Below are 19,524 nucleotides of genomic sequence, written 5' to 3' on the forward strand. Positions count from 1 at the left end.
CTACTAATAAAAAGAAAAGATAATAATAAGAAAATAATGAAATGTATACAATATATACAAAACCAGCATTAAGCTCCCAGGATGATGATCATGTCACTGGGAGGCTCTGGGAAAGTCCCAGACTGGATTCAGTGATGGATGGGAATTGGATTCTGGATCTGGATTCAGAAATACACGGATTGGGATCAAAGGCAGAAGAATGAACAGAGTCCTCCTTGGACACTGGCCACCGAAGAAGAGGCTGACCCCTTCGATCCCTCAGCTTTTATACTGAGCATGATGCAGATGGAATGGAATACCCCCTGTTGGTCAGTTTTGGGTCACCTGTCCCGTCTGCTTGTCCCTGCAGGTGCGACCCCTCTACACTTTTCACTTCCGACCCTCCAATGGGGCACATAAAGTTAGCTGACCTTGGTTGTTATATCAGTAAGTATAAGCAAGTGCCTTTCTGCATACCATTCCTTGGCATTAACTATAAACAGCAGGCCTTACCCCTGCTAGAAGCAAACACCGCCTGAAAAACATACCCTTAATTTCAGAGAGAAGAGTTAGTTAGAAAAGACTTAACCAAAAAGTAAAATTACTGAAAAGGAAATTGGTTCTGTTCTACCTCAAACCAGGACACTGACTGTGCTGGCATTGTGCTGGGAAACGCAAACCTGTCTATAGAAGGGACCATCACTACCAAGCTGCACCGTTGCCCATCAGGCAAGTATTTGCAAGCATGAAATCTCATCTCTGAAACTGGAATCAACATTTCTGATGCCGACACCTTCTGCAGCTCTATTTGCACTGGGTTCAGTTCTTGGAGTATTGCGGAAAAAAGCCTAGGACAACACCAGGGAGACAGTGTGGCACTCAACCCACCCAGTATGCCAAAAACGTCCAACCTTCATTTGAATTTGATTGTTTTGTTTGGATCAGTGTTAAAATTATAGTTAAAACCTGACTACATTCTAGAAACTGTGGAAAGAGAGACAAAGATCTAGCAACACATCCCTCTTGGAATGTCAGTTACATGCAACACAAGAATATATCTGTATTTGCCTCTGTTCTCCTTGACCAGTGAGATCTGGCAATACCTTAAAAACCTGTAGATATGCCTGTCTGCAGCTTATAAGCACAACAATAGCCAGTCCCTGAAAAGTCTCCCCTTCCCAAAGTTACCTCCAGTTAAAATAACTTCCCAGGTTTGAACAACCCTAAATCACCAATGAAAAAATATGAGTAAAAAGCACAATTTATACTGCATGTTACAGCTATTAGACTTCACAGGATGTTCCACATCCTTCTATGTCAATACCCGCCTGTATTTTTTCCTACACTTGCATGGGACAAATTTTTGAACTATATTTTACAAAAGAAGAGTCCAGATAAAGCAGATACCTGAAATGCTTATGTCAACAAGTACAGGATCTTCCCAGTGTCACAACTTTTACTTTGCGGAAATGTCCATCTGGTTTACCCTGCACTGATACATGCAGAAGGGAGAACAGGCTTTAGCTGGGACACTGGCACTGGAACAGGTTGCCCAGAGAGGTTGTTGAGGCCCCATCCCTGGAGGTGTTCAAGGCCAGGCTGGACGTGGCCTTGGGCAACCTGGTCTAGTGGGAGGTATCCCCCTGAGGGGAGTTGGAACTCTACAATCTTCAAGGTCCTTTCCAACCTAAACCATTCTATGATTCTATCAAGACTGAAGGACCAGCATAGAAGAATTGGTTAATTTTGTTAAATAACCATATGATTGCCCCCAGCTGGTCACCACTCCCAACAACTTGGGCATTATAGCATGCATCCGTTACCCCAGTGCCTGATGGTGTTCCCACAGTTAGCTGGGCCTCTCAGATAAAAGGAAATGTTTATGGATTTCTCAGACTGACACTCATTTCATAAATTCATTTCTCAAGGCAGCAATATGCTGTGCAGATAGGATGGTGAAATCATTCAGAAGTTATGTATTTGACAAGTCTCTACATGAAGCATGTATGAATGTTACCATCTAAGCACTTAATGCAAACACAAGTGCATACAGACTTCCACCACAGTTTGTTAGAGTATTCAGCAATGTACTCCACTCTTCTCCTCTCCCTCCCATGTAGAAACTTGAAACGTTTTATGCTAAATGCCAGTTTCAAAGTGTGGATTAGGGAAAAATACAACCACTGAGAGCTTTCGGGTCCAAGCCTACTACAAACCCATTCACTGTTCAACTATATACAGAGTATGTTCTATTACTGACATTTCTACAAATCAGGATTAAAACCATTCACTGGATTAATACAAACTGTCTCTAATCCAACTAAGCACAACGGATACTGCACCTTTCGTGAGCTTTCTCATTTTGCGTCTGTTTCAGCTACAGCCTTTTTAACTGAGACACTTCCAGCTCCGGTACTTTGCCAAGAAAAGCATGATGAACTTAGGCAGCTCCCTGTTTCTGACCACAAGGGAGAAGAAATCCTGTCCCCCCGAGCTGGCTGAAACGCAACTCACTAGAAAATATCAACACAAGAATTACACAACTGGTCAAGCAACCTGTCCATCCCATACTCTCATGACTGAATTTCATGCACTGTAGGTTAAAAAGTTATCTGGTCCTGCTAAGTTAACCAACATGTCTGCTTGCTATGAGAATTAGAAATCTGTAAGCAAACAATGGTGGCTCCAGGCCGGCAAATAATCTTCAGTTGTACTCCAGCCTTAAGAGGCAGAACTCCATACCAGACAGATCATCAGATATCAAGGAGAACTCAACACAATCGTTGCTGCTGGTGAACCAGAAAGCAGAATATCAGTTAGTAAGAAAACTGTATTTGTTCCACAACATCTTTTACCAACTATCACTAAGGCAATCTATAAATTAAAAAGCTACATTCTCTGAAAACTAAGCAGGTATTCTATAAGAGAAAAACAGATCAGAGGAAAACCTAATTAATTTTCACAGTGTACCATGACTAATCTTGGCATATATGGTACTGGAATAGCAATCACCGACTACAAATGAGAAAACAGTGTTGAACCCTGTCCTATTTTTCATCAGATGGAAGCCACAAACCTAGCCATGCTTCTGCTTAGTGTTGCATTTTCTTCTACCCTGATAGCTTTTCCAGCTGGAGAAATAGCTACTTACAGCACTATTCTGCTGTAAAAAATTATTGCTACTTGCAGCTACTGGGATTATAGTTGAGTATGTCACAGAAAAAGTCTGGTGGAGGCAAGCTAAGAACATTTCCTTGGGACATTTAACCCTTTGCAATCTGTATCAGTCCTTCTGAGTGAAGATGTGCTCCAAAATCCTTGATCACAATTTACGTGGTATTGAACTATATTTGCAAGCATATGCAGCAAGCCAGTGGCAGAGAAGTAAACACAACTCTGAAGACCAAGTCCAAACAAAAAAAAAAAACCCACCACAAACAATTCATATGGTCCATGACAGTATTTTTAATGATATTTGAAGGCAATATACTAGTGCTGGTAATGTGATGGTATATTTCCCCCGCGTTACTTCTGCCATACAGAGCTATTTTTATTATTACCACAAAGAGTTCACAAAAGCTGCTCTACACAAATAGCAGCTCACAGTTCAAAGACTTTCCTCGCTTAACAGTGCTTTTTGTATGCATTAAACAAAAATACCGCTAGCCACATTTTAACCTAGATGTTTTAATATTTGTAATCATAGCCTGGAGTGTGGAAATGGAATGCATGCTTATTAACTCATATTTGCTAAGCCCAGTTTTTAGCTAGGTCAGCATGCAATACAACATTACAAAAATAAGACTTATTTTGTGACAACATTCAGGGTGCACACATGTACTATAAAAGGTGCAAGCTCTCTCTCTTATCCTCCACTCCGCTTCCCTCAGCTTCTCACTTACACATTCTTGGGAACCAAGAGAAAGGTGGAAGTGGAAGCCTAACTGCTGTTTTAAATGCCTTCTCTTCTCCCCGGTAAAGCACCACTCATCACCATATGCTTCATCCAAGAAATAACCTGCTACTATAAGGATGAGAGGTGGAGTGCCAGAGATATTCACTCTTTGAGAACATAATATTTCGTGAGAGCTAAGTGGGTATTTTAACTCATAAGGAACTTTCTTGCTTAGTTCCCAACAGAAGAATAAGCATACTTGTCTCTCTTTTCACTGATGCACTAATGCTTCCTACGAAAACTCTTCCATGACTTCCTTTCCTCAACCCGATCCAGAGGTAAAGAAGCAAAATTCCAGCCTTCAATCAATTAAAATAACGTTAATCGCTATTAAGAGACATGAATTCATTCCTCCATTGGAAATACGCATGCGGAAAAGGACACACCTTTGGAGTGTTTCCCCGAAGGCCTCTTGGGTAATGACTCCTCAATGGAATGTGTTGATGTATGTAGTACATTTTCCAAACTGTTACTGACACTGTTGATGGGGGTCTCAGACCTTGGAGTGACCTGGGAAGAAAAAAAAAAAACACAAAAATCTAATAAAATAAACTGAGGGAATGCACAAACATCACATCACACCTTCCTCCAGAGTGAGCAGAACCACTTCTAAGGCAGCTAGGAGATGGTTGCTGCTTTTAAAACCAAGGGATGTTACTATTGATACTCCACAAGTAACAGTTGAGGGAAGTTGTTTTAGTCAGCAGCTATTCAGAAATCTAGATTATCTTAGCTAATCTATAAAGCTACTTAAAGTATAATTCTTTTTTAAACAATAGTCACACAGCAGTCAATTGTAGAGATATTGCAAGACCCTTAACCTCTCCACACTGCAGTTCTTAACTTTTCAACAAGAAAACTAGGGGAAAAGCGCTCTTGGAAAATATCCTTTTTATGGTATGTCACCTATCTACACAGATGCAGACACAAGGCATTTCAAAGTATTTCCACACAGATTACAAGGAATGAATTCCAATTTAGCAAAAATGTAATTTTCTTGTCTTTACCATGTAAAAGCCTGCTATGATAATCATATTTCAATGAAAAATTGCACACTAAAAGCGTGCCATGCAGAAGGCTGCATCATCAAAACAGACTTCATAGCCTAATATGTACCTTCTAAGCTGCATTCAGCATAAGAAAACATTTTCACCGTTACTTAAAACTACAGAAACAAACATAAGTCATTAGAAAAAGCAGACTTGAACACTGCCCACTTCAGCTGCTGTCCACAAGAGCATTCATAATTATGTAGCAACACATAAAAACATCTATTACCTGTAGTACAAGATTCAGTGCCTGCCTCATAAGCAAGGCAATTACTCTCTTGTTTTCTAGGTAATGAGAAGCAGAAGTGGATGAACAGTTACATTAGCAGTACTGAACAAGGGCTTAAGTATCTTAAAGAGGAAAGTGTGCTTTAAGAGGTAGTTAAGACTAACAAAAGCACTCATACTAACTAGTGCATTACTTGAATTTCAATCTCCACATTTTGAATCAATTCAAAATCCTGGTATGGAGATCTGTAATTAGAACTTAACATGGATTTTAGCTTTTCACAAGACACGGGAAAAAAAGTGCATCACAACATAACAAAAGAAGCTATCCTTTATTCACAGTAATTAATACCAGCAACTACAGGTCCTTGTAAGGAAAAAGGCTCTCTCAGATCCTGATTACTTGAGACAGTGCCACGAGTTAGGACAATTTACGCTTAAAACAATGCTTTGCTCAGCCTACCTTTAGCCTCCATATTGACATCAACTGGAATACACAGTCCAAGTCAAAAATAGCACATCCCTACCCTCTATACAATATACAATAAACCTATTGAAAGCTCTATTTTAAGACTGATGTTTATAGCTTTATATGCAGTTTAAGGCAGTAGCACAAGTGAAATACTTGGTATACTTGACATGCATGAAAAAGCTTATATATGCAAAGAAATCAATCCAGGAAGATGAGCGTCAGAAGAAAGCAGGATCACAGTACCTGCTTTCCTTTTGAGTAGTTACTCTACTTTTTGATCAAAAATAAAGTTTATTTGTAGGCTTCTTCAGCACAGCTTTCCACCAATAACAAAAACTTAGTATCAAGGTTTCACATTAGAAAGACTAGCCATTAAACTTCAAGCTTGGAGGGTGGAGAATAGTTTAAACCTCCTTGCCAAAGTCAGTCTTTACCAAATCTTATCTCACAGCGTCTCTTTCCTAGAGCTCGTTAAACTCTCACTCCAGTGGATTGCTGCTGAGAGGAAGTTCCAGTGGACTGAGCAATGATACCACCATCCTCCTGGCAATGGGAGATTTCAGAAGAGCAACTGAGTAACAGAGCAAGCCAGAAAATTAGATTCAGGCAAGACTATGTTATCCTAAACAACCAGGTTCCAAATATTCAGAACAATCAGCAAATATAAACACTTACAGTACTTGAAACTGAGGAGGAACAGAGCCACATGGTTTCAGAAAAATCTCTAAACAAGCAGTTTGTTACAATATATTGCCTCCTATCTTGTATTCCCTTCTCTCCTCTATCCTCACAATAAGCATTGCGTGCAGTTTAAAATTTGCATTTTGTTTATATATAACCTCCAATTCTTTCCATAAAGATTTAATTTCTATATACTTGGTAAAGATTAATTTAGCCCATATGTCTTGACTGACTGGGCTCATATACTATCTGATTCAGTCACACATCAAAGCAAAGCAGTTTCAAATTGGCCTAGAAAAAAATCACAAAGCTCTGATTAGTTCCAAATGGAGCGCTTTGTTAGTGAGCTGAATGGTGTTATAACCAGTGAATCTGACTGTTTAAAGCCTTCATTCCAAATTTTAAATAATTTTTTCCACTGACTTAAGCATACCAATACTGCAAAGGTTTGGATTTGTTTAGAAAAAGTAAAATAATGAAAAATGTTTTGCAAATCAAAGTTTTATTTCTAAAAGGGTAACAGCTTTTTTTTTTTTTTTTCTTTTAAAATTGAGGCCAAGGAAAACACAGAGGAACAATAACCCATCAGCTATGAACTGGAGGAGATATCGATCTGGGAGAAACACTGGCAAAAGCTTAACAGTAGATGCCCAGAAAGGACTTGTCCGAATTCAGGTGTAAAAAGTCAGTGTCAGGTAAATTCTGGGAGGAACGTTCACCATATCTGAACACTACTGCAACCCCTAGTTTGAGCTCAGCACAAAAAACAACTAAGTAGTCTACTAGATTCTGAATAAAGAACACAGCATTCCAGCAAGATAAAGATTCTGAGAAATGCTAAGCAAATTGCTTTGGACCTTTTAGGATCTGTACCATTTCTGAAGAAAGCCAAGATGCCATTAAAGAATAAGCATCTGCTATTCAAGAACTGTTAAAGGCTTGTTTTCTAAAGCAGCAAGAGCCCACAGTGAAGGTGGATAAGCTGGCATCACAGAAGCCAGAAATGTTCAGGCTATACATCATAACAAACCACAGGAGTAACATTTTATAAATGCAGAAAAATTCACGAATCATTCAAGGTCTCAGAGGGCACAGCATCAGACATTTGAACAGAAGACTTTGGATTTTTCAACTTAAATTATTCAAGAACATCAGCAGAAACAGTCCATGAAGACTAATCAAATACAACAGCAACCCCAGAGACTTAAAGCAATAGAAATATTCTTCACTATACCTAATCTTACCCTTAGCACAGCATTTGGTAGAGGGCCAGAGAGAAGGAAAACCCTCAGTTACACCTATCCACAGTTTAATTAGGTTACTCGTAAACTGTTTTAACTTCACAGTGGCCTGTAGGCTTATTCAATGACTCTAGAAGATGCATTACTCAAGTGGGTGCAAAAGAGATTCTTAAACTATTTTTAATCAACTATAATGTTGTGTCTATTCCCTCCATGGCAAAGCATCTGGCTCACAGATGAACTTCTCATTTTCTAGATTAAAACCTAGCTTGTCTCTTAAATTCCAAGTTCAAGTAGCAGCCATAACTGAAAATAACAAAGAAAATTCATCATTACCTAACGACTAACTGAGGCTCAGCCTGAATTTTTCTGTGCCTCGTTCTCCATAGCAATAAAGACAGTATCAAAACTGGTATCAGTCACTGAAAAGTGCATCCTTCCCAACATGTGCTAGACAGAAGGATCCCAGAATGCCACCCTGAAGCCCTCCACCCCCAGCAGTTAACCAGGAAGAGAAACAACTGCTTTGACTCAGCGCGCAAGGACAAACATGTCAAGGTATCAGAAGTCATTGCTAGAATTTTAGCTATTACCACATTTTTCTCTTTTCACCTGCCAGCAAACAATAAAACTTTTTCAGCATAGTGCAGTGATTTTCTTCTCAGCATTATAGATGTACTAACAGGCATAGATCTTCTCGGGTCACCAAGAGTTCTATAAAGCTCTCCAAAACCCTTGATCCACCAAGAAGCACACATTAAAAACAAAAACAAACAAAAAAAAACACACAACACAACAAAACCCACCAGGAGCAGTTACTTCAACAAGTAGCGTTTCTCTTTTGGCCATTGCTACCTGAAGTGGCTCTGCCACTATCCAAGACAATGGAAGTCAATATGGAAAACGGTAAATCTGTGAAACCAGACTCAGTAACTGTTAGCTTTGCTCCCCTGGGACAATGCCTAACATTTAATATAGCAAAGTCTTTCATAAAAATAACAGGACTGATAGAAGTCAAACTTAATGTGGTAAGAATTTTACCAAAACAGCAATCATATGTTCCTTCTAAAAATAACTAAACAGAACACAGAAAATACATGGTTTAATAGCGAAGTATTTGCTGACTTAGTTTGAAGTGGAGCCAACACTAAAAATCAACACATCTTACTACCTAAAGCATAACATTACTTATAATTTAAAGAAACAATGATACAGGATCTGAGGGAATAAAATACTGATTCAATACCTAGTTAGGTATGAAGTTTAGGTCATGCATTACCCAGGAAAAGTGAACAAAATACAAAAGCAATGTGTCAGTTAAGTGAGATCCTAGGGCTGCAGCTAAAAGCCACCGGAACACATTCTCCATTGATCATGCAGGAAGACTTTTTCACATGATGTTCAATTTTCAAAAGTGGCCAATGATATACTGGGAAAGTCCCACAGACAAATGCTTCTGCCAATACTTGCTTTGGAAGTCTCCATTAAAAAAAGTTTTTTCATAATCATAAACTGGCCTCCATGCTTGAGGCTGACACAGATAACATGTAAGAGTGCACTCAGGAATTGCAGTACTGAAGTTCAGGGAGGGAAACAGTCAACTCCATTCACTCCTGCCAGTTTCATATTAGTGAGTATTAACAGCAGCTTATTTTGAGGTTAACACCAAGGTCTTTAACACAGTGCAATCCTGTTTGCAAAAATGCCCCAGCAGAAGCATTATTGCAAGGATACAGCCCTTGCACGCTCAGGCAGATAAGCTGCTCTTTCCCAACACAGGTACATAACTCAGGTTCCCAAATAATTTGAAAAAACGCATTGCTAACACTCAGGTGTCAGTCTAGCGATGCGTGAGATTGTTCAGTAGGCTAAATCTGAGCCAGAAACCAGTGCAACCAATGCAAGGACCTGAAACTCAAAATCTACTGAGACCACAAAACCTGGAGGAGCAAGACTGAGCAAACATCTTCCTCTTCGCAGCAACAAGCCATTAGTCTGCCCAGCTGCTTGTGAAACCGTAGCCTCAGGCACCAGTTCTGCATTCACTTACATATGCAAATACCTGAGTGTTCTCCCACTAGAACAAAATTAAAAACTACTCCTTTTGAAGATTTGAGCCCTTCCACAAGGGTGTTTAAGGAACACTCACAAACACACCAAATATTTCACATACCTAGTGAAGTCCTCAACACCACCTAACACTCAAATTTACACGTTCAGTTGTTTTGTTGGACTGGGACATAAATACAACTGAAAGTGTTTGGTTTGTACTAGAAATTCATGCTTTTCCAACAGCCACGGTCTGCCATAAAAGAGGTAAGAACCAGGTGCAATCGGGTCAGGTGTGTCCATGTCCTCAACAGCTATAAAAGGTCCCACACCTATTTTTGAAAGAAGTTGGTAAAAAGGCATCCATCTTTGAACACAATGGGTGAACAGGCAATTAACGGTGAAATGGGATAACAGATCAGATGCTTTTGTCCTGTGAGACTAGTACTGGAATGAAGTGAGGCATGAAGTACTTAAACGCTCTGGGACAATCACATACCTACTACAAAGCTCCATTATAAATTCAGTAGAGCGGATGGACCAAAAAAGTCTGGGTTATATTTTACAGACTAAGTCATTTCCACTAAAAAAACCCCAAAACTTTACTTAAAGAATTGTGAATACTTTGTTAATACTAGGAACATAAATCTACCATAGAGTAACTAGACTTTAATTACATTGTGTTGCATGTTTGTCATTCAAGACAGACAGTCAAAAGCAGCATTTGAAAACACCTGGCAACTCTCGTTTGTGCAAAGATGTGCGCTCACCCCATAAGCCAAACAAGTGAAGCTGCACTCTGCAAAGAAGCTTTACGATTATTTACTATTAGCTAATGCAATGTTTTTTGCCACCACAACAGTCTCCAACAGTTAACTGCATGAGCTTGCCAAACTGGCAGAATATGTTGGATTTCCCGCTGAAAAGTTACACTAAGTTTGAACTCCAAAGGGAAAAACTCTCTATAAAAGGCAACAGAAAAAAAACGCCAGTATTAATACAATAAGCCACAAAACAACAGCCTGTTTCATCTACCTGATCTTCCATGATTTGTTATAGCATATTGGACAGGCTGCAAGTGCAACCAGTTCACTCACACTGTGCTAATTCAAGACACTTTCATTCCAGACGCCTGGTGCATCAGGCATATTTCAAAAAAGACAAATGACACAAAAGATATTTTATTTTTCCTTCAAAACAAAGAAATCAAATCTGAATTTTACAAACCAATCATTAAAAACATCTCAAAATCAAAACAGATAACTGGTTATAACCAGACCTTGAAAGAGATATTACTGCTCTATATCCCAGCACTGATGTATAACTACGTCCCTGTTTCTTCACCTGAATGCTACCAAAAGCTAAAAGCACAGCCACCAGAAGGGAAGATTACCTTAAACTTCCCAAGAGAATTCAAAGTGTAGCATGCTCCTATCTGCTGTACAAGCCTTTAGCCCTTAATGACATCTGCCTTTAAAACATTAATATTACGCTGACTTTAGAGCTACCATATTTATGTTGCCAGCACATGGGTGGGAAATTGCCCCCACAGGGCCAGTACATACATTTGGGAGGTAAAAGACAGTCAAAGCAGCAATTCTAAAGTCTGCTGAAGTATAATCCAAGCAATGATACCATAAGCCTTTCCTTGGTGGAATGGTTCATTGCCACTCCTGTCTCTTCTGCAACAATTCACAAATTAACAAGTTTGGCAGAAGTAATTCGACAAGTCACAAATTCACTGAATGCAATTTCGCCCTCCTTCTTCTCCTCAATATCCACTTAAGTAATAGCTTGAGTATAATAAAACTACTTAGGGTAGAAAAAATAAGACACTGGAAAATAATTTATAATATGCATGAAAAATGCTCACTTTCAGTATTTATCACCATGACTTAGCAGGTCTTTAATTAAAATTAAGATCTACCCTTAAGTAATTGATCTTATTATTTCTGATCATTTCAGCTATTTACAAAAATCCTGAAACCCTATATTGGCCAGAACACCCGGCAAAAAAGTTTATCCCTTCCAATGCTTGTTATTAGATACTCATACCAATAGGACTAAAGGAAAAATTCTATTTTAGCACAAAGCAAGAGCAAGGAATTTAGATGTTTGCTCATTACAAAACCTCTGCAAAGAAATACAGATCTTAACCATATCAACATCTCTTTGCTAGATTTAATAACTATTTTAATCTAAATAGGGAACAACTTCAATTCAACTTGCTCCAATTCTTTTGCCAAAGAGTAAAGTAAAATTCTAGTTTAACCGTGACAATGGTTTTCATTTCAACAGACAAACTAGATCTAGCATTTCTATAATAAGTTTCTGCGGATTCACAGAAACTCTTATCTGCATTCTCAGGAATAACATACTTTTTTTTTTTTTTGAGAAAAAGGGCTCAAGAGCAAGTAGTAAAACACAGTCGTTGCAGTATTTGAATATAGAAGATGACTATACATGTTCCTTTACCAGAACACAATTAAAAGTGTCACCGGTACTGCCGCACTGAAGTCCACAGAAGAATGAGAGCTCTGCCCTGCTAAAAAGAGGCAGTGCTGTATCTAATAACCAGCTAAAATATCACAGGATCTCAGTTTTAGCAATTCAAACATTTTAAAAAAACACACTAAACCAAATGGCTAAATACTTCCAAACAAGGATGCTGTTCAGTAGCTTTGAAGTTAGACACTGGAATGCTTGTTAGGTGTGGTTAACTACTGCTGGCTCTGCTTTTCCAAGGAGGATCTGCATACAGCTTGTACACTGATTCAATTAAAACAGTTTGAAGTCTGGTACAGTTCAAAATGTCCAACACCTTACATTGCACATTTTTTTATTCCGGAATAACACACATGCATTTTGATTCCAGAAGAGATGACGCCTACTTTAATGCTGCTTAACTGACAACTAACAGTTACAAGGTAATTAGCAGAAAGAAAAAGTAAATTAAAAAAGTGCAGCAGAACACACTCTTAAAACAAAAACTTTATTCAGCCTGCACAAAAAATGGGAAAACAGTTCACGGAAAAACCAACATTGTTATTAGCTCAACACAAATTTTTTGGCTACTCTGTCCCCGATGTTCAGATGTATAGTGCATTTCCCAAGAAAACTAATTTAGGTTCTTAAATTCAAGTTCATCACATAACACATGATTAGACAAAGTGAATTTGGTGGTAATTAATACTGTAACTACATGAGACCGTTGTCTTCCAAGGATCCCTTTATATGTTGAGCTCATTTCTGAAAATCTTGCAGGTTTGAGGCTAAACCATTTCATCAGAAAAACTTTTAAACAAGAATACAAGTAAGAAATGAGCCAGAACTGGAAGCCTCGCATTTCTTAACTGGAACATCAAGAGGCATGTGCAATCCATGTTGCCTCAAGTAGCCCAAATACTAAAACAACATGCAAGTATTAGCACATATCACCAGCTGGAAGCTACAAGACCTGCCCCTGTAGCTCCTGAGATAGTTTCATGTGTTTTTGAAAATGAGATCATTCCCGAGATAGCAACTACTGATATTGGCGAGTAAACACCTCTTAATCCTAGCTAGCAACTGCTATTAACATGGTAATCTACCAAGGCTACGAAATACCTTCAGTGGGTTAGAAGGCTAAAAATTAGGTTTTTCATCATTTATTCTATCTCTACAAAGCTAGCATAAAAGCCATAAATGCATCTGACATTGATCACTTAATAGCTAGATTGCTTAACTCTGTGAGGACTTAAGGACTCGGTTTGTACCCAACAAATAGTAGTTTTTTCCAACTCATTGTTCCACAGATGAAATAAAAATCTCTGAATATTTCTGAAGATGGCATATGTAACTTCAATCACCAGTAGCAAACCGTGCAGAAAGGTGAAGGTATTTGAAATGGACCCCTCAGAACATCAGCTCTACGCAGCTCCCAATGCATAGTCTTTAGTTATTTCTAAGTTTTAGATGAGCCTAGGGAATTAGCACGGGTGAAAAATAGCATCTTATGCTATAAACTTGAAATAGCCATTGGTGCAGTATTTGGAAGCTGACTAGGCAAGAGCCCTTTTTCCCATTCACAAGATATCAACCTGAAATGGCCACATAACTACAGCGTCACAGCCTTATTTCCTCTCAGCTGCAAACAAACTGTAGTCAGACTTACTATTTATGACCCCGGTTCTGCAGCTGAAGCCACAACCAGATCATTGCACTAACTGCACTGAAGAGTTCTTGTCAGTCAGCGAGCAGAGCAGGCGCTAAACAGCCAAAGCATTATCTTATTTCCCTGTTTTTTACAGAATGATCTCAAGGAGTAAATGAAACAACTCCAAGAAATACAAGGTGACAGACTCACAAATAATTTTCCTAGTTCTGGAAGTTACTAATGCATGTAGACTTCTTGAGAGAAAAAGTTCGCCCATGCAGAGATTCATATTATTATGGCTAGAAAAGTGCCAGTATCCAAATAGGTCCTGGTATATCATTATCTTCAAGACAAAAGCCTAAGGGGTTCTGTAAAGACAGCATCACTACAGCCTCAAAGCAACCAAGAATGAATAAAAACATCAAGTTTTCACCTACAGCAAAAAGAGATGTTCATTGTCACAAGTCAAACGCAACAGAAGTCTGAATGGGTGGTTCAAGATGTTGGGAGACAGTTTTGAGACATTTCTCCCTTCTCTGTGGCTCGCAAATTCAGCAGTGACAACTTCCTATCAAAATACCTGGATGCATACATGAAAACCAGTAGCCAAATGTGTCCTGCTGTGCATGTGCTCTGATGCTTCCAGCTTCCCCTTCTCTAGCAAGAGAGCAGCAGATTGCAGCTCTAAGCGCTGTACCTCAGCACATAAATAAGCCTTCAGATGCTAGGCTCTATGTGCTGGCCAGAAAACCATTCTATCTCCATTGTGACAAAGGTATAAAATACAGCTGAATAGGCATCTTAAGGTGCAAAACCAGTCTGAAAATTGAGTTGCATCATTTCCAGATCAAAATAATCCCATTACGGCTAATTCCAGGAATAAAAGTTTTTAAAGACCCAATTCTTTAGATAAACGCCTGGGCTTCATTGGAAGACAATTTGCACTGTTTCAATTTTCAAAAAACATACAACCACCTAATCACCTTTGATTTTATGCCTACAAGCAAAAAGTTTGAAGAATCTATAACTCAATTCCTGCGAGCATTGGCACCACTCAAAACCAGAAGAAACTACAGGACAAAACAAGGGGCAGAAATGATCATCTTGACAGAGACTAAAGCAATAGCCTGCTGTAGAGAGGACAGTGTTCTCCCTACTTAGAGCAAGGAAACTTAGTGTTCATTTTGTACTATCGAGTAGAGAGCATGGATCTAATAATTACTGACCTACTTAAAGCCAGCCACAGCCACCTTTTCCTGTAAAGTTAAGATTCATATAATCCAAGAATAATCTCAAAAAGCACAAATTAAAGCAAAAAGATACTGGCAGCTGTTTTGAGCCTCCTTGTCAGCAATTGCAGCAGACAGTAAAAAACAGCAAAAAGCATCACTAACCAACTTCAAATGTGTCCACCTACACCAACGCAACTTTAAGAATCATGAAACGTAATTACAACAGTAATTTTGTATCAACTGTTCGGTCTCTTCACTATTATACACAAGTTACTTTTGAGATATTTCGCTGTAAGATGTGAAAGAGATAGGAGATGGAAAGAGGACTGCAAGCTCCAATTCTCTAGAAAAAAGCTGCAGCTAATACCAAGTTGGATCATATTTTAATAGGACTGAGTAAGCAGAAGCAGCATATTTCCATTTGTTTCTGCAAAAAGCACCATTCAACTTTTTTGTTGCATCTCCCTGAATAAACAAGTTAAACATAAATCCCCAGGAATTGTAACGGACCTCTAGTTATACAGAAAAAAAGCCAGTTGCACAAGTGTTAGTCCCTATTCCCACACTCGGCACAAGGGAAGCGCTGAAGGATAACTCAAAGTTCACAAAATGCTCCCTATTTGCGTGCCATTTACACATCCAGTCCATTCCAGCTTCCAAAAGTTTCTCAGGACCTCAAGTGGTGACCACTTCTCCAGCTCATTTTCAAAGGATGAGCTCAAAGAGGTTTGCGCTTGAGAATTTAGGAGCAGCATTCATACAATTTAACACATGGTGCTGACTTCAAGTACCAGCTTAGCGTAGCTCAAGCTGTAGTAAAGCAACAAGAGTGGTGAGAAAGTGCTGGCTCCGGGGAATAAATTCTCCTCCAATTCTGAAGAGGACGAAGCGCGCAGGACTCTTGGCAGGCAGAAGCCCAGTGCAGCTCACTTTCTCTTGACATCTGCATTGTTTTTTTTCTAGGTGATGTTACAACACAAGTATTGTTACAACATAACTTGGTAACATCACAAGATCTAAGTCCACAGCGTTGGAATTTATTTGTGCATATTTAAACAGGGCTGAATGGAGAAAGACAGTGTTTTTTCCACTTGCTTCATCCAACTCCTGTTTTAAGCCAACTGCTTACTCTAAAAGTAGCAAAAATTACCCAGCTATCAACATTAAAAAAAACTTAACAAACTTAAAAGAGGAAATCTGCATCTGTTCAAACAAAACACACATTCCAGAGACTGTGAATGCAAAGTCACCTTTTTTCCCTCCCTCTCAACAATTCCTTACTTAGCCACCAGTATTCTTCAACATCAATTTCTTTAAAAAAAAAAAAAAAAAAGTATTTTTGAAGAGAACACCTTCAATGAGTTCAGAAGGAAAAAAAATAAAACCTACCAATGACTGTCCTGTATGCCTTACTGCTGGCACGAAAAATGGTAGGATGGATTCTCCGTCCATCTTAGATTGACATAAATAGTGCCGGAATTTTTCAGCTACATAAATCGCGCACTATTTGCAAAGCTTTGAAAGCACACTCTGAAAAATGTTCCTGCCCGCATAATTTTATCTTTTTTTGCTCATCTTATTTTGGGAAAACTTGTATATGATTTACAGTCTTTCCTTTCAAACCTAGAGTCCGTGCATCTTTTGAATAAGGGAAGTGGCAAGTAGTTAAGTATCTGAAAGGAAGCTTTTTCTGGTTTTAATTATACTCTTCTACATTCCACGTGAAATATTCTTTCCATCTATATTTTATTCACGTAGAGGTTTAAACTGAATAAAGAGGCATTCCCATACCCTGTTCCTTCTCCTTAAAACAAAAGGTCAGGAATGTCACTGCTTAAAGACATAGGAAAGGAAGATTAAGACAAATAAGAAGTTTAATAATACCCATCCAAACTTTATAGCTAAAGCAGCGGTATTCAAAGAAACACAAAATTGGAAGGAAATTTGTATTCAGGAGAAGACCAAGAATACATTTCTGTCTCAATCTGAATTTCAATGCTCAACTTAATGGAATCTCTACTGAGCCCTCAGAAACAGCTTTATTTATGACACTACTACAAAATAGGGATTTTCACAGGCTTTAGACATACACCATATTTCCCAATGGAAGGGTAACGTACTTATTTGCTGACTGAGATTTGAACATCCTCAGAAGCTACAGCCTGTTAACTGATCACATGCACCCACTTAGCTGGTACTTCGTTGGAACTTTAAAGCAGGTTAGACTCAGTCAAGAAGACAGTTTGACTCCCTAATTTGTACCAGGCTAAGAGTACTTTAAGCAGTCAGTAACAAATCTAATTACTAACAGCACCTCTTAAAATGTTACTGCCTAGCTTAATTGCTGGCAATTGAATAAACGAACAGCAAGTTAATGACAGTGAACCACTGACACAAGGATCAATACCCAAGAGATTCAGGGTGACAGGCAACCACATTTCTTTAAGTTTAGTATCAGAAACTCAAAATATTTGCTGTAACATTCCTCTAAACAAAATCCAAGCTCACCAAGACACCTTTGCCACTGGACAGCTACTCCCAAAGCTGATCCTCCTTTCCAACTTCTTCCAGGGAAACTTTTAAACAGATGCTTGCTCGCAAATCCAGAGACACTATTTGTTTGTTTCCTCTACTAAATCAGCGGTCTTCCATGGAACTGGCAGGACTGTCCCCTCAGCAGATGTACTGCCAGAAGCAATCACTTAAGGTTTATAGTGCTGCCTGTTGATCGCCTTGTGAACCCCTTCTCATTTAAATGTCATGAGCCCATAAAAACTCCATGCATCCCCTCTTTGACTGTACCCATCATCAACCAAGCAAGCAATCTCTGCCAGTCTCTTAGGCTGCCATTTACCACTAGAACGCCTGTACTAAAAGAAAGGTTTAAAATCACAGCTGAAGACACAACCCAGTGCCCTGCAACGGTACCATTACGGTGTGCAAAAGCAGGATACTCACCTTATGGCAGCCAGGATAGGTTGCCATGGTGTTGAGGGTAGAGGTGCTGGGATTCTTGCTGGTGCTGGCCATGATGTTCTGGATCTGGGTGAGCTCTTGCCTCAGCACCTGTTTCTGGTGGAAGCTGAAAGCAGGGTGGTTGGACGCCATCGTGAAGAGCAACAGGAACTCATCCCCCGTGCGGCCCTCATTGAGTTGTAGTCCATAGTTGTTGATGACCGAATCGATGTGGGTGAGGGTACGGAAGAGGACCCCGGCCGCCTCTCGGTGGGCAGACCCGAGCAGGGCGAGAGAGACCAAAAGTTTGCTGCGTACCACCTCGTCCGTCAGGTTGGTGAGGCTCCCCAGGTCGGCGGGGTTGTTGGCCTTGATTTCGGAGTCGCGTAGGGAGTGGTAGTCCTTGCGGGCCAGGTCCTCCAGGCAGGCGCCCAGGAAGCGCAGCTCCAGCGGGATGCAGAGGTCCAGGAGGCCGCAGAGGAACTCCACACGCTGCGGGGAAGGCAGCTCGGAGAACCAGCGGTACACGCCGTCCCGCTGCAGCCGCGGGCACCGCTTCTCCACCATGGTGCTTCGCCTACCCCCGGCCCGGAGGGAGCACACCCTGCTGGGGGCAGCGCCGGCGAGGGCGGGCGGCAGCGCCCCGAGGGGGGCCCGCAAGGCCGGCGCCCCGACACCCCCCGAGCGGCCCCCTCCGCGCTCCCGCCCCCCCGGCAAACCCGCCCCCCGGGGGGCGAGGGGGCAGCCCCCGGCGGCGGGCAGGGCCGGGCCGGGCCCCCCCGAGGGTGGCCGCCGGCGGCGGCGCCGGGGGAGCAGGCCCGAGCGCTGAAGCGCGGCCTGGCCGCGGGGTCCCCGCCCGGTAGGGCCCGGCGGCCCCGAGCAGGCCTCTGCGCTCCCGCGTCCTTCCTCACGGGGCGGCTCCTTCTCTCAGCCGGGCGCCGGCTGCCTCCATCCTCCGCGCAAGCCCGTCCCGCCGCGCTGGGCCCCGCCGCCGCCGCTGGAGCCGCCCCGCCGCCGCCACAACCGCGGGAAATAATCCCTCGCTAGAAGGCAGCGAGCAGGCGGAGGGGGACGGGGGCCGCGCGCGCACCGCCGGTCCGCGGCGGAGGGATCCCGCGGTGAGAAGTCCCAGCCGGGAGCGGAGCGGGGGGGAAGCGCGAGAAAGAGAGAGAGAGAGAGAAGAAGAAGCGATGGAGCGCCTTCACTCCCGGCCTGACCCCGCGGCAGGCCCCGCCCACCTCCCTGCCGATTGGCGGAGGCGCCTACTCGCACCTGGGGATTGGCTGCCAGAACGCTATTCCCCGCCCCCTTCCTCACGTAGAGGAGATGGGTCTGGGGGGGTTGTCAATCGCCAGCCTTTAGCCCCCTTTGATCCCTCCCCCGGCGCTGATTGGACGAAAGGACCCTTAAATAGGAGAGGGGCGGGAACAACCGCCTTTTGTCTGCGGCCGGCCGCCGCTGGAGGGGTGGAGCGGCGGACCCGGGCCTTCCTTTTGGCGTGGGGGTGGGGGGTGGTCTTTAGGTCTCGGTCCTGCCACCGCCTACGAG

The 19,524-nt window shown here is 41.4% G+C and overlaps 1 protein-coding gene across 1 annotated transcript in view; it reads right to left on the bottom strand.

Moving 5' to 3' along the window:
* ZCCHC14 (zinc finger CCHC-type containing 14) overlaps positions 1-18,543 on the bottom strand; it is a gene marked incomplete at its 5' end in the record, with an annotated part of 56,456 nt that extends 37,913 nt beyond the window's left edge. The window contains 2 exons of the mRNA XM_082489323.1: positions 4,321-4,444; positions 17,980-18,543. Of these exons, the coding sequence (XP_082345449.1) occupies positions 4,321-4,444; positions 17,980-18,543 (688 nt within the window). The remainder of the gene's footprint in view (positions 1-4,320; positions 4,445-17,979) is intronic.
* Positions 18,544-19,524: the final 981 nt, after the last annotated feature.

This window comes from Vanellus vanellus, assembly GCF_965231255.1.
Source record: "Vanellus vanellus genome assembly, chromosome: 12".
Lineage (NCBI taxonomy): Eukaryota > Metazoa > Chordata > Aves > Charadriiformes > Charadriidae > Vanellus > Vanellus vanellus.